This window comes from Vanessa cardui, chromosome 5, assembly GCF_905220365.1.
Source record: "Vanessa cardui chromosome 5, ilVanCard2.1, whole genome shotgun sequence".
Taxonomy (NCBI): domain Eukaryota; kingdom Metazoa; phylum Arthropoda; class Insecta; order Lepidoptera; family Nymphalidae; genus Vanessa; species Vanessa cardui.
This window is the reverse complement of record NC_061127.1, coordinates 9,582,430-9,594,560: the sequence shown is the minus strand read 5'-3', so window position 1 is coordinate 9,594,560 and position 12,131 is coordinate 9,582,430. Positions and strand designations below refer to the sequence as shown.

The window sequence follows — 12,131 nt, the reverse complement described above, 5'->3', positions numbered from 1 at the left end:
AATGCACATGTGGCAGAATTTTGATTAAATTAGACACATGCAGGTTTCCTCACGATGTTTCCCTTCACTGCCAAGCTCGAGATGAATTATAAACACAAATTAAGCACATATATATATAGTGGTGCTTGCCTGGGTTTGAACGCGCAATCATCGGTTATGATGCACGCGTTCTAACCACTGGGCCATCTTAGCACTGTAAACACTTCTCAAATCTTAGTTAAACACCGTAGCAGCCAATTGTTATAAAGAAAGATATATAAGAATAACAATTATTTATATATTTACTTTACATAACATATACACAAAATTATAAACTTAAAAATACATTAAAAGCTTCGGTAGCCGTTTAAGGTTTTTTACAAATCCATTATGAATACCATAGATATTATACAAGATCCCGACCAATGGTATGACATCAATGAAATGGGAAAGTTGTTTTGACATCATTTTATATATTAATCACATTTTAAATTAACATTACTTTTATTATTATAGTTATTAAAAACCGAACATGTACAGTCTCGTGAACAAGACATCCGTATATAATGTCTAAATACCGAATACCATCAAATAAAAATGAAAACATGGTAAATATCTCGTTTTTAATAACTGTAATTAATCAAATTGTTTTAATTTTAGTTTTCATCCAATTCGAAGGTACATATAGTACGACACAAATTGGATGTAGCATCGGAAAATGCAATGGAATGAAAATAAAACGGATTACTACCGATTTACACAACCAATAGAAATAGCTCCCTATCGCGCCAGTCGACGCTATTCGTCGCTATAGATTCTCGCGTCAGAGAAAGCAAGTGCATGTAAATCGACGTGTCAAATTGACGAATATATTAGGTAATATGATATTACAAGTTATTACGTTTGTCCAAGATCATATTCGCATGAGAAATAAATATTGATAATTTAGGATAGCATACTCAATTCGGATGTGATCGGTTTTACGAATTTTGCCGACGCTACATCTATGTTGTGTCGTACTGAACATTCATTCGATTTTCAATATTTTCAAATATAGAACGGTTAGCAAAACAGTTACCTCTACAATTTCCAGTACTTGCACTTCTAGTGATGTACACGCACGCCTCCCCTTTCGTATCGTCAAAACAGATCCATGACTGATGAGGGCGAGCTCGAATTGCAGAGATCAGTCCTCTGGTTGAGGATGCGAAGAGCTTCGTTGGGCGGTATGTGCATGATGCCTTGGTCGTTGAGCGATATCACTGCCTCGTCTGGCTGCTTTACTATTTCAGTGCGTATGCGACGTGCGTCACCGTAATCCATGTTGAGGAGTTTGCATGCATCGTTGAGCCTGATGGGGAAAAAATATTTTTTTATTTCATAATGGAACGGTAAACGAATATGAATGGGAATGGTATTAAAGAGTGATTACTGAGTTTCTCGAAGAATTATTTTTCGGGACCGATTTTAGCCTGATATTTTATTCGGTACTGTATCAAGACGATTCAAATGGTTTTATGAGCCCACTTGAATAAAGAATATTTTGATAGCAAACTTAGAAATAAAGTAGGAATTGTAAGATTTTCACCATATCAAGAGAATATAGTCTGTAGGCTCACTCACTCGCTGTAATACCAAACACAGAATCAATTTCGGTCTGCGGTAGTCGGTCGGTAGTCTGGTTCGTAGTTAACAGCTTTGTCATAATTAAATAGAATAAAGCACAGATGAATCGATTTCATCAATATTTTTTAACTCAAAATATTTTTCTTGATTGCGATTTCGTACCCGTCTGAGTTGAGTCTCGAAACATCACTCACTTTGGCAGGAGATTAAGTTGCGATGCATTCTTATTGGGTGGCGCGAAAGCGGGCACGAGGTTTCTCTGTACGTCGTGAGTGAACTGCAAACTTCCGCCTGTGTTGAACCAACTCTCTAGAACCACCTCCTAAGTTAATAAACAAATGTTTAATTAGTTAAATAAGCTAAATATATAAAAAAACCTAGTTTATTTTTGGCTTCAATTGCATTTTAATAATCTAATAATGTAATGTGTATAAATATTTCGCAAAGAACTCCGGAGAACACAATTTTAAATAAACAGATTATAGTCAGCCATTAAGCCGATCAACCAAAATTTATGTTAAGAGCATTTATCAATCGAGATCACGAAGGCACCTCACATTAAGGCGAGACACGAAACCAATCGCAATACTCAGCCATATTTATAACATTAATTACGATTACAATTGACGACCTCCATAGTCGAGTGGTGTGTACACCGGTTTTCATGGGTACGCCACTCTGAGGTCCCGGGTTCGATTCCCGGCCGAGTCGATGTAGATTACCATTAGTTTTCTATGTTGTCTTGGGTCTGGGTGTTTGTGGTACCGTCGTTACTTCTGATTTCCATAACACAAGTGCTTCAGCTACTTACATTGGGATCAGAGTAATGTATGTGATGTTGTCTCATATTAAAAAAAAAAAAAAAAAACATTAAAATGTAATACGAGTTATGTATAATTTTTTTTTTTTAAATGCAAGAGACCCGGTGATATGCCGACGAGCAATATATAATCATCGTTAACACAAAGGTAGTCAAAGAGCTCGTATCCGGTGTCACTGGGTATAGTATAGTGTAGTGTAGTGGGCGGCTCGCCTCGTAGACGTGTTGATCGACGCGCGCTGCGAGGTGCGCGCGCAGCAGCGCGGCCAGCGGCGGCGCCAGCACGAGCTGCGCGCTGGCGACGCGCGCGCACAGCGCCGCCAGCGGCCCGCACAGCGCGCCCGACACCGACAGCGCGCGCTCCTCCAGCGTCAGCATCGCGTGCCATCTGCGCGGACCGGGGAAGTTTTTTTTTTTTTTTTTTTTATGGTATAGTTTGGCGGACGAGCATATGGGCCACCTGATGGTAAGTGGTCACCATCGCCCATAGACATTAACGCTTAAGAATTATTAACTATTCCTTACATCGTCCATGTGCCACCAACTTCGGGAACTAAGATGTTATGTCCCTTGTGCCTGTAGTTACACTGGCTCACTCGCCCTTCAGACCGGAACACAACAATACTGAGTACTGTTGTTTGGCGGTAGAATAATTGATGAGTGGGTGGTGTCTACCCAGACGGGCTTGCACAAAGCCCTACCACCAAGAAAATGTTGATTAGTTTAGTTTATTCTTTTATTAAGGAGAGAGATTGGAACATATTCCACCACGCTGTTCCAATGCGGGTTGGTCGGGTTATTCCAATCTCTCTCCTTAATGGAAGAGGAGGCCTTATCTCAGCAGTGGGAAATTTACAGGCTGTTACTTTACTTTACTTTTTACTTTTTTTCTTTTATTGTACACCACACAGTGGGATAAAAATATATATAACAAAGATATGGCCTTGATATAACAGGCGTACAATTTCGGCGACCTTATCGATACAGTGATCTCTTCCAGGCAACAAACGGTGTAGGATAGGTCATAGAAACTAAGGGTGGTACTAATAAATAAAATGATATGAGTCTATTATTAAAATTATGAAATAAATATAAATATGGCATACACAAATTATATATCCATTAATAAATTATATTATCAATACATATAAAATAAATAAATATACATAAAAATCTAAATACAATGAGTAAGAATATAAACTTTACTTACTAACTCGAGCATTTATTTGATGCTGCGGCTATACCCGCTATACCCGCGACAAATTCGTTTTAACACTATTGCAAAGTTCATCAAAATCGGTTTAGCTGTTTAAATGTAATATGTATACGAATACCGTGTTTCTACAACTGTTTTTAAACTTTCACATGATTTATTTTTATGTTATTTATATATTTTATTATGTACTTGTTAATTATAGCTTACGTTGGTCATATGCCAGCGTCTTACAGTACTTCACTCACTTTTGCTTCTTGTAATGCCGGATGGTGGCCTTGAACTCGAGTAGAATGTGCTCAGCGAGCGCGGCGACACCCGCATCCCTGAGGTGTGCGAGAAGGGCGGGCGCGTCACCGAACACTCCCGCTTCTTCCAAGTCCTCGTCTACTAGAGGCTCCGCTACCGCTAGATTGGTTATAGGTGAAGTCTGCAACAATTACAAAAGCAAAGGTTTATTTTATAAATACCATACTTTTAATTTATCTGTAATTAGTTGACCACTCCACCATGTGACTTAAGTCATCATAATAACATAAATATAATTCAGCCAAAAAAATAAGTTATATTTATTGCGTCTGTAATTACACTGGCTCACTCACCCTTTAAACCGGAGTACCACAACACTAAGTGTTAGCGGTAAAGTATGTATGTATTTGATAACAAGGTAGGATAAAAATGTTTTGAGTATTAAAAGTTTAGTAAATTCAAATCGTTTGTAAAAAATATATTGGTAGAAAAAGCATATTATTCAATACAAGATTTTATAGATGATAAAAAAAGTGTGGAGCTAATACCTGTTGACGTCCAAGCGGGATATATTAATTTTAATAATTGTATTTAACTAAACTGACTTTGTATTTCTAAATGTTAAAAAAGAGTAACTACTGAGTTTCTTGCAGCTTCTTCTCGGTAGAATCTACTTTCCGAACCGGTGATAGTTTCAATTAATTGTAAAATTACGATTCAAAAGTGCTTGTAAAAGCATTGAATAAAGTTTATTTTGATTTGATTTGAAAAATTAAGTTTTTATTTTTTAAACAATAAAAGCAGTCTGTGGAATGGATTTTGTGAAAAGGGACGGAAGTATGTAACAGGAAGGCAGGAAGCGCCGACTATTTGATTTGACCAATGAGAGCGAGCGATGCTAGAGCGACAGATTATACCAACCCATTTTCTTATCTTTACAAATACCAATTTGACACTTCAGAAGTTGCACATCATATAACTACATTATACATACTACATATAGCTTGGTTGATTTCATTTAAAATTTTATTACTATAGTAGTTAGGTGTTTATTAAATATAATATATTATTGAATACTTACGATATCATACTGACTGGTCTCAAGCATAGAGTTTCTTCTTATCACTTCATTCAGAGCCAACTTCTTAGCTCGTTCCTCGACATCGTTCAAAGTCAAACTTTCGTCAACTTCTTCTTCTAGAAATAACGATAAAAAATATATCAATATTATCGATAATATAAATGGCAGAAATGTTTTTGCTGTGATTTGACTATCATCATTTTACAAGATTTTCATTTAACTTGCAATATTACTATGGTGAAATTCTGTAAGTTTCTTTAGACGCAGATATCTTTGAACCGATTGAGCTAACATTTTGTATACACGTCAGTTTCGTGACGTGAACTATGTGACGTCACTCTAAATCGATAAATAATAATCAATAAATAGCGCCATACCTAAGATAGCGGATCAATTATTTCAATGCGCTCCTACAATATGGGAAAATCAAAGGGCATGCTAAGAATACTCGAAAACTAATATAACGCCATATTTCATTAAATATGGCGGAGTAAGTAAAAATATACTTCGTGAGTGAAATGACGTTATAAGTTAACAGTATTTATTTTTCTTTTAGCGAATTTAAATAAAAACTAAGGAGTCGAGATGGCCCAGTGGTTAGAACGCGTGCATCTTAACCGTTGATTGCGGGTTCAAACCCAGGCAGGCACCGCTGATTCATGTGCTTAATTTGTCTTTATAATACATCGTACTCAGCGGTGAAGGAAAACATCGTGAGGAAACCTACATGTGACAAATTTCATAGAAATTCTGCCACATGTGTATTCCACCAACCCGCATTGGAAGAACGTGGTGGAATATGTTCCAAACCTTCTCCTCTAAGGGAGAGTAGGCCTTTAGCAGTGGGAATTTACAGGCTGTTGTTGTTGTTAAATAAAAACTTATTTTGAAATTGCTTTTACTTTTTTTTATTTATTACCTTCTTGTCTCGTGTTATCCTCGTCGCTTTCTTCCTCGTCGTCGTCCGAGCTAGTCGACGACTCGCTCTCATCCTCCCTGTGTTGCTGCTGAGTGAAGTGTTGGAACTGGCGTCTGTAGTAGTGCAGTTGCAGGTAATGCTGTAAACATATTACCTCTTACTAACGTTATAGCTGCGAATATTTGGATGTATGAGTGTCACTCAATAACAAAACTTTAGTAAATATTGGACAACATCATATACATTACGCTGATCTCAATGTAAGTAGCTAAAGCACTCGTGTTTTGGAAAATCAAAAGTAACGACAGTACCATATCACTCAGAGTCGAGACAACATAAAACTAAATGAACTTGCCGGGAATCGAACCCGGGACTCAAGAGTGGTGTACCCAAGAAAACCGGTATACACACTACTCGACCATGGAGGTCATCAACGAACTACTTTTCTTTCTGTGATCCAACATTTACCTTATTTTTGACATTACGTTATATATAAGTCTCGAATTACACATGAGTTGCTTTTAACCTGAACTACTAAAGTAGCCTTTCCCTCACACATGACCGAAATCACGGCCGAAAACTAGTTTTACGTAAATTAAAGGAAGTCTGTCTCATCCATTTTCCAAACAGCAACTATTGTTAAAGTTCATTTCTATCGTCACTAAAGTTAAAATTTTGAATCATTTCACGATCGGATAGAATGAATTACCCTGAAATAAATATAAGACAAGTTACCAGGCAATGAGCCCATTGCAGCAGCACGGTGCGCGTGTGGTGCGCCGTGTTGACGATGGCTATCAGCGGGTGCGGGCCCGTCGCCAGGAACGACTCCGCCCCCAGGGCCGCGGCGGCCGCGCTCAGAAGCTGCGTCAGGCGAATACGCCATTCCTCTATCAACTCCAATTGGAGCTCTAGGAATTGCAATCTGCAAATTATGTATAACATTGAATAAGGCATGCAAGAAAAAGTCAGGCAATTAAATACTATTGTATTAAATAGGCTATTTGATTATTTAGTAGAAGTTAAGGAACCTATTCAAAGTTGTTTTTTTTTTTTTATTTCCAGTACATATTTGCAGAAAATATCATATTAAAACATCCATATTTAAACAGCGCGCAAAAACGCTACTTGGACAATATGGCGCTGCAATGGGGTCGGCGACGTCACTTTCCTTTATTTTAATCTGTGGTACATATTTTGAAAAAAAATAAGTATTATTTTCAACTTTCGTTAGTAAATAACCAATTTTAAACTAACAGTATGTATACACTGATTACAATAATTCACAATTTATTTTTCGCATTGTCAAATAGCCTGTTTTAAAATAGCTCTAATTAAACTTCTGCTATAAAATTGAAATACTTAAATAAACTAAAAGATATTCGAAAATAACTTTAATTACAATAATATAATCAACAAAAGCATTTTTACTAGGTTTCTCATTTTCTTGAAGGGAAAACATTAGACGTTTAAAACGCCACACTGCTCCAATACGGAGGGTGACGGGCACATATTTAAGAGCATATCGAACAAGGAAATGCAGTGTAAATAAGATTTCGATGATTTGTTGGGATGTCACACATTAATGCTATAAGAAATATTAACCATTCCTCACAATACATCAATGTGGCACCGACCTTGCGAGCTGAGATGTTACGTCTTCTGTGCCTGCAGTCAACCCCCCCCCCCCCCATTCAACATCTACACAAGACTATAATAAATAAATAAATATTGGACAACATCACATACATTACTCTGATCCCAATGTAAGTATCTAAAGCACTTGTGTTATGGAAAATCAGAAGTAACGAAGGTACCACAAACACCCAGACCCAAGACGACATAGAATACTAATAAACCATCTACATCGACTCGGCCGGGAATCGAACCCGGGACATCAGAGTGGCGTACCCATGAAAACCGGTATACACACCACTCGACCACGGAGGTCGTCAAAATGCAGTGTAAATTAAATTTCGATGCTTTGTTGGGAAGTCAACCTCCCTTTTACACATTAATGCTATAACAAATATTAACCATTCACAATACATCAATGTGGCACCGACCTTGCGAGCTAAGATGTTATATATGTTAGCAGTTAACCCCCCCCCCCCCATTCAACATCTACACAAGATGACTATAACTAAGTGAACAATGGCCACCCCACCGATTTCGTTCTCCCCACCGATTTCGTTCTGAGCCGAGGTGCGATCTCATAGGAGACACCCTCAGGACGAACTTTAGTTTTAATTTAGAGCCCCGCGCTCAACCTCAGGGCAGGGGACATTAGTTCTCGCCCGAAAGTCAGGTGACGCTGTGAAGGCCAGTACGGCCAACAGCAATACACAACACAAAAAAAAAAAAAAAGAACAATGGCCAGGTATGAAGTGTGAGCGCACCGGTGTCCGGGCTGCGGCAGGATGGCGTAGCGCTCCTCTATGGTCTTCAGCAGCGACACGAACCAGTCGGCGCCGCGCGGCACCCACAGCAGAGTGCCCACGGCCGCGCCCGCGCCGCCCGCCACCGGCTCGATCCACTGCGAACTGTCTAGAGTCTCGTCCATCTTCGCCAGCGCATCTGACGGTTACAATACACACACACTTTATTAAGGAGTAGTTGAGTTTGCATGGAATGACGTTATCGTTCTCGGATTCATTACTATAAGTTTTAATTCATTATCACAGTAAACTTTCGCATTTTCATTAATCTTCTCCATCTATACATATAATAAAATTGGAGTGTCTGTTTCTATTATTTAAATAGCCCTTTTTTACTCAATGCGTATGCGTTATGTCTATGCGGTACGTACACTAAAATAACATTTTTTCCATTTTTGTCTATCTGTCTGTTCCGGCTCATCGTTGGAACGGCTGTACCGATTTTGATGGAACTTTTACTGGCAGATAATTGATATAATAAGAAGTAATTTAGGCTACAATAATATTTTTTTTGCTAAATTCAAACGCGTACAAAATCGCGGGCACAACTAGTCTCATATATAATTTGTGCCTATCCTTCGCTTCGAAAAAAGTGTCATTTCATTTAGTGATGAAAATGTCCTGACCTACTAACAAGGTGCTTATTCAAACTAGTACTAGCTAACTGTAACAGTTGCACAGTAAATCAATCTATAGTCGAGATTTTTTTTTTTTTTTTATGGTATAGGTTGGCGGACGAGCATATGGGCCACCTGATGGTAAGTGGTCACCATCGCCCATAGACATTAACGTTGTAAGAATTATTAACTATTCCTTACATCGTCAATGTGCCACCAACCTTGGGAACTAAGATGTTATGTCCCTTGTGCCTGTAGTAACACTGGCTCACTCACCCTTCAGACCGGAACACAACAATACTGAGTACTGTTGTTTGGCGGTAGAATAACTGATGAGTGGGTGGTACCTACCCAGACGGGCTTGCACAAAGCCCTACCACCAAGTGGTAATTAGTGGTAATTCATGTACAGGACCAATGGTGGTGCTTTCCGAGGCACGGAAATGAAAACAATATAATTGTCGAGAGAAAAATTCAATATATTTTTACTGGCTCTACCTGAGGTTTCATTACAAGACCTCCAAATCTACAGATTGTGAGGTCGTATGTAACTAGCATCTGCTAGACCATTGATAGTTCATTTATATTGAATCTATAAACATTTAAAAATCATATTCAACTACTACATTACTTACATTTCTTTTCAACAGATAACCATCTCACAAAAGTTTCGGCTTTGGTCAACACAGATAAAACATTGTTAATCTCATTGTCGGTTATCGTCATCAATTCCTTATGAAAACCTAAGGTCTCGTCCACGGCATGAGCAAAAGCTGCATCCACATCAACTATCTCTCCTTTCGAGCTTTGTGTATGATAAATTACTAAAACTGTGTGTAGTCTTTCAGCAGCCAGAGCTATCAACCCTGCATTAAATTCTTCCTAAAATATATCATTTCCAATATGTTAACACATTATTAAGTAGTATGAAGACTGCGCAGTAACAACAATGATTTTATAATTAAACTGAAGTCTGGATACATTTAGATATTATTAAAGTAAATAAGCATGTATAATGTAAAAAAAATAATGAAAAATGTCATAGAAATAATTTACATTAAAAACTTCCGAATAAATTAAATAGTTAATGAGGCATAACCATATAAGTTTAACTAGTATCATATAAAAGTACTCACTACAGCATTAACATTATGCATATCTAGCTTATCAGCAATAGGTTGCACATTATTCATAACAAAATTCTGATGATCTTTTATCCATGTAAGAGTCTGAGTGAGGAACCATTCGGGCCTATCAATTCTGGCTGTCTGTCGTGATCCCGTGAAATGGAATGTGAATCGTTTTTTTAGGGGTTTCAGTAGAACCTTCACAGGTAAACAGGGTTCTTGGTCTAAAGAAAAAGAGTACCATCAGAAAAACAGTTACACAATTGTAATGGTAGGAAAAGTATAAAAATGCATGAATAAGCTCACCTTTTATGAAATCCCCTGAAACAGCTTCGACAACCATATCTTTTGGTTCCCTTATCAGAAATAGATACCTTGTAAGATTACTAAATTTATTCAAAACTTCTTTCGGGACCTGGGAATTTTCTGAAGCTGAAGTGAAGGGCCATTTCAGTGACTTAAGTACATCTTCATAATGCCTAAAAATTGAAACTTCTATATATTTTGACACAGTAAACATACTAAGTTATGCAAAGCATGGAATGTAATTTGCATGTAATAAATTGATAATAATTTTATATCTTAATTTGGAATAATGCCAGTTATTTACTTAGTTTTAATAATATACATTTAGATTTTATTTGGGCGCAATTTAAGCCCACAATTATTCCACTAATATCAATATTACCAATGTAAAATAGAATATACATATAACAAATATATAAAGTATATTTAGTTAATAATATAATAATAAATGTATGTTAATTTTTTATTTTATAAATATTATATTTACCTTATAAGATTGTCTTTCAATACATTATGCCAGTAATGTGTGTATTCTTTAACATATGTATTCCAGTGAGTATTTTGATAGCGACCACACATTTTTTTCATCTCTCCATAGAGTGATACCTGCTGTTCATCATCTTTACAATGTTTCATTTGGTTGCTGTAAGGAGAAAATTAGATTTTTCCTATTGAGTCTCCATTGATAAAATTATTACAACATATTTTTAATTACATGCAATTCCGGCCTTTAATCAAAACATCAATAATAAAGGCGTGCACATTTAAAAACAGTGTCACTTGGGTTTGCCTATAAATATAGTGTAGACAATGATTAGTCAAAATATACTGTGTCTTCTTTCTTGGATAGGCAAATTAGTATTATCAGAATAAATAAATTAGTGATTAATTAACCATGCACAACATAATGTTTTTAATTAAGGCAGAAATTATAAAGACAGTTTAATAAAGACAAAACTTTACAGTGGAATATTTTATTACCTTAGTTCTTCAACTCTAGCATATGACTGGAAATATAACAATACTTCCTCCAGTCGGTGTATGGCAGAAAACCTTTTATCAAGCTCTGTCATTAATGGTTGTGTTTTTGTCATATACGTTTCAACTTTTTTAACCATTACTGCCATCTTTTCTCTTATTTTTTCTATTTGCTTTGAGTTAAGTTCAGCCTTTTTGATAGCAGAAGTCAGCTTCGTTGGCACCACATCGCTCGCAGCGTGTAACTAATATAATTTAAATAATAATAAATACTGAACATGACATGACAATCCGCATAAAATAAAATAGTCCAGTATATCATTACTTACGCAGCTTTCAAGGTGTTTTCTTTTCTCCAATAAGTCATTTTGTATTTCAGCAACATTATCTAAATTAATATCGTTACCTATTTTAATATTTAGATTATTTATTATGTCCTTTTTTATTTCATCGTTCAAAGTAAATTCCATATTGATGGAGTTAGAGAAAATACTGTAATAAAATTTCAAACTTATCATTTGAATACAGGAAGCTACTATGGTATCTATTAAATTTTAAGCATCCATACTTACAATAATAAATTAAAACAAAAACATTATAAATGAATATCTTGATTCAAGAATCACTTCACAAGTGAAGTTGTGATTATCATTAATCAATAATCTGTCAACACTCAACTTGTCAAAGTGATACGTATTATTTAGTAATGTAACAGATTAAAGAAAATCATACGACACGCGGATTAAACGAATTACGCGTAATATCTACAAATTATAATA

The 12,131-nt window shown here is 36.4% G+C and overlaps 1 protein-coding gene across 1 annotated transcript; it reads right to left on the bottom strand.

The window, feature by feature from the left end:
- Positions 1 to 913: 913 nt before the first annotated feature.
- LOC124529970 (RAD50-interacting protein 1) lies at positions 914 to 12,033 on the bottom strand. Its single transcript, XM_047103934.1, has 15 exons — positions 11,925 to 12,033; positions 11,682 to 11,844; positions 11,356 to 11,597; positions 10,862 to 11,017; positions 10,375 to 10,547; positions 10,078 to 10,292; positions 9,577 to 9,823; positions 8,287 to 8,464; positions 6,623 to 6,812; positions 5,888 to 6,026; positions 4,969 to 5,084; positions 3,887 to 4,068; positions 2,639 to 2,813; positions 1,800 to 1,927; positions 914 to 1,330 (listed from the first exon to the last, which is right to left on the bottom strand). Exons 2-15 carry the CDS (start codon positions 11,820 to 11,822, stop codon positions 1,120 to 1,122), a joined length of 2,493 nt encoding a protein of 830 aa, XP_046959890.1. The 5' UTR covers positions 11,823 to 11,844; positions 11,925 to 12,033; the 3' UTR covers positions 914 to 1,119.
- Positions 12,034 to 12,131: the final 98 nt, after the last annotated feature.

Excerpts from the sequence above, each read along its gene's own strand:
- LOC124529970 (XM_047103934.1), bottom strand. The coding sequence starts at position 11,822 with ATGGAATTTACTTTGAACGATGAAATAAAAAAGGACATAATAAATAAT. Across the intron at positions 9,824-10,077 it reads TGCATAATGTTAATGCTGTA|GAAGAATTTAATGCAGGGTT; the intron begins GTGAGTACTTTT and ends GATATATTTTAG. Across the intron at positions 1,331-1,799 it reads CAACTTAATCTCCTGCCAAA|GCTCAACGATGCATGCAAAC; the intron begins GTGAGTGATGTT and ends TTTCCCCATCAG.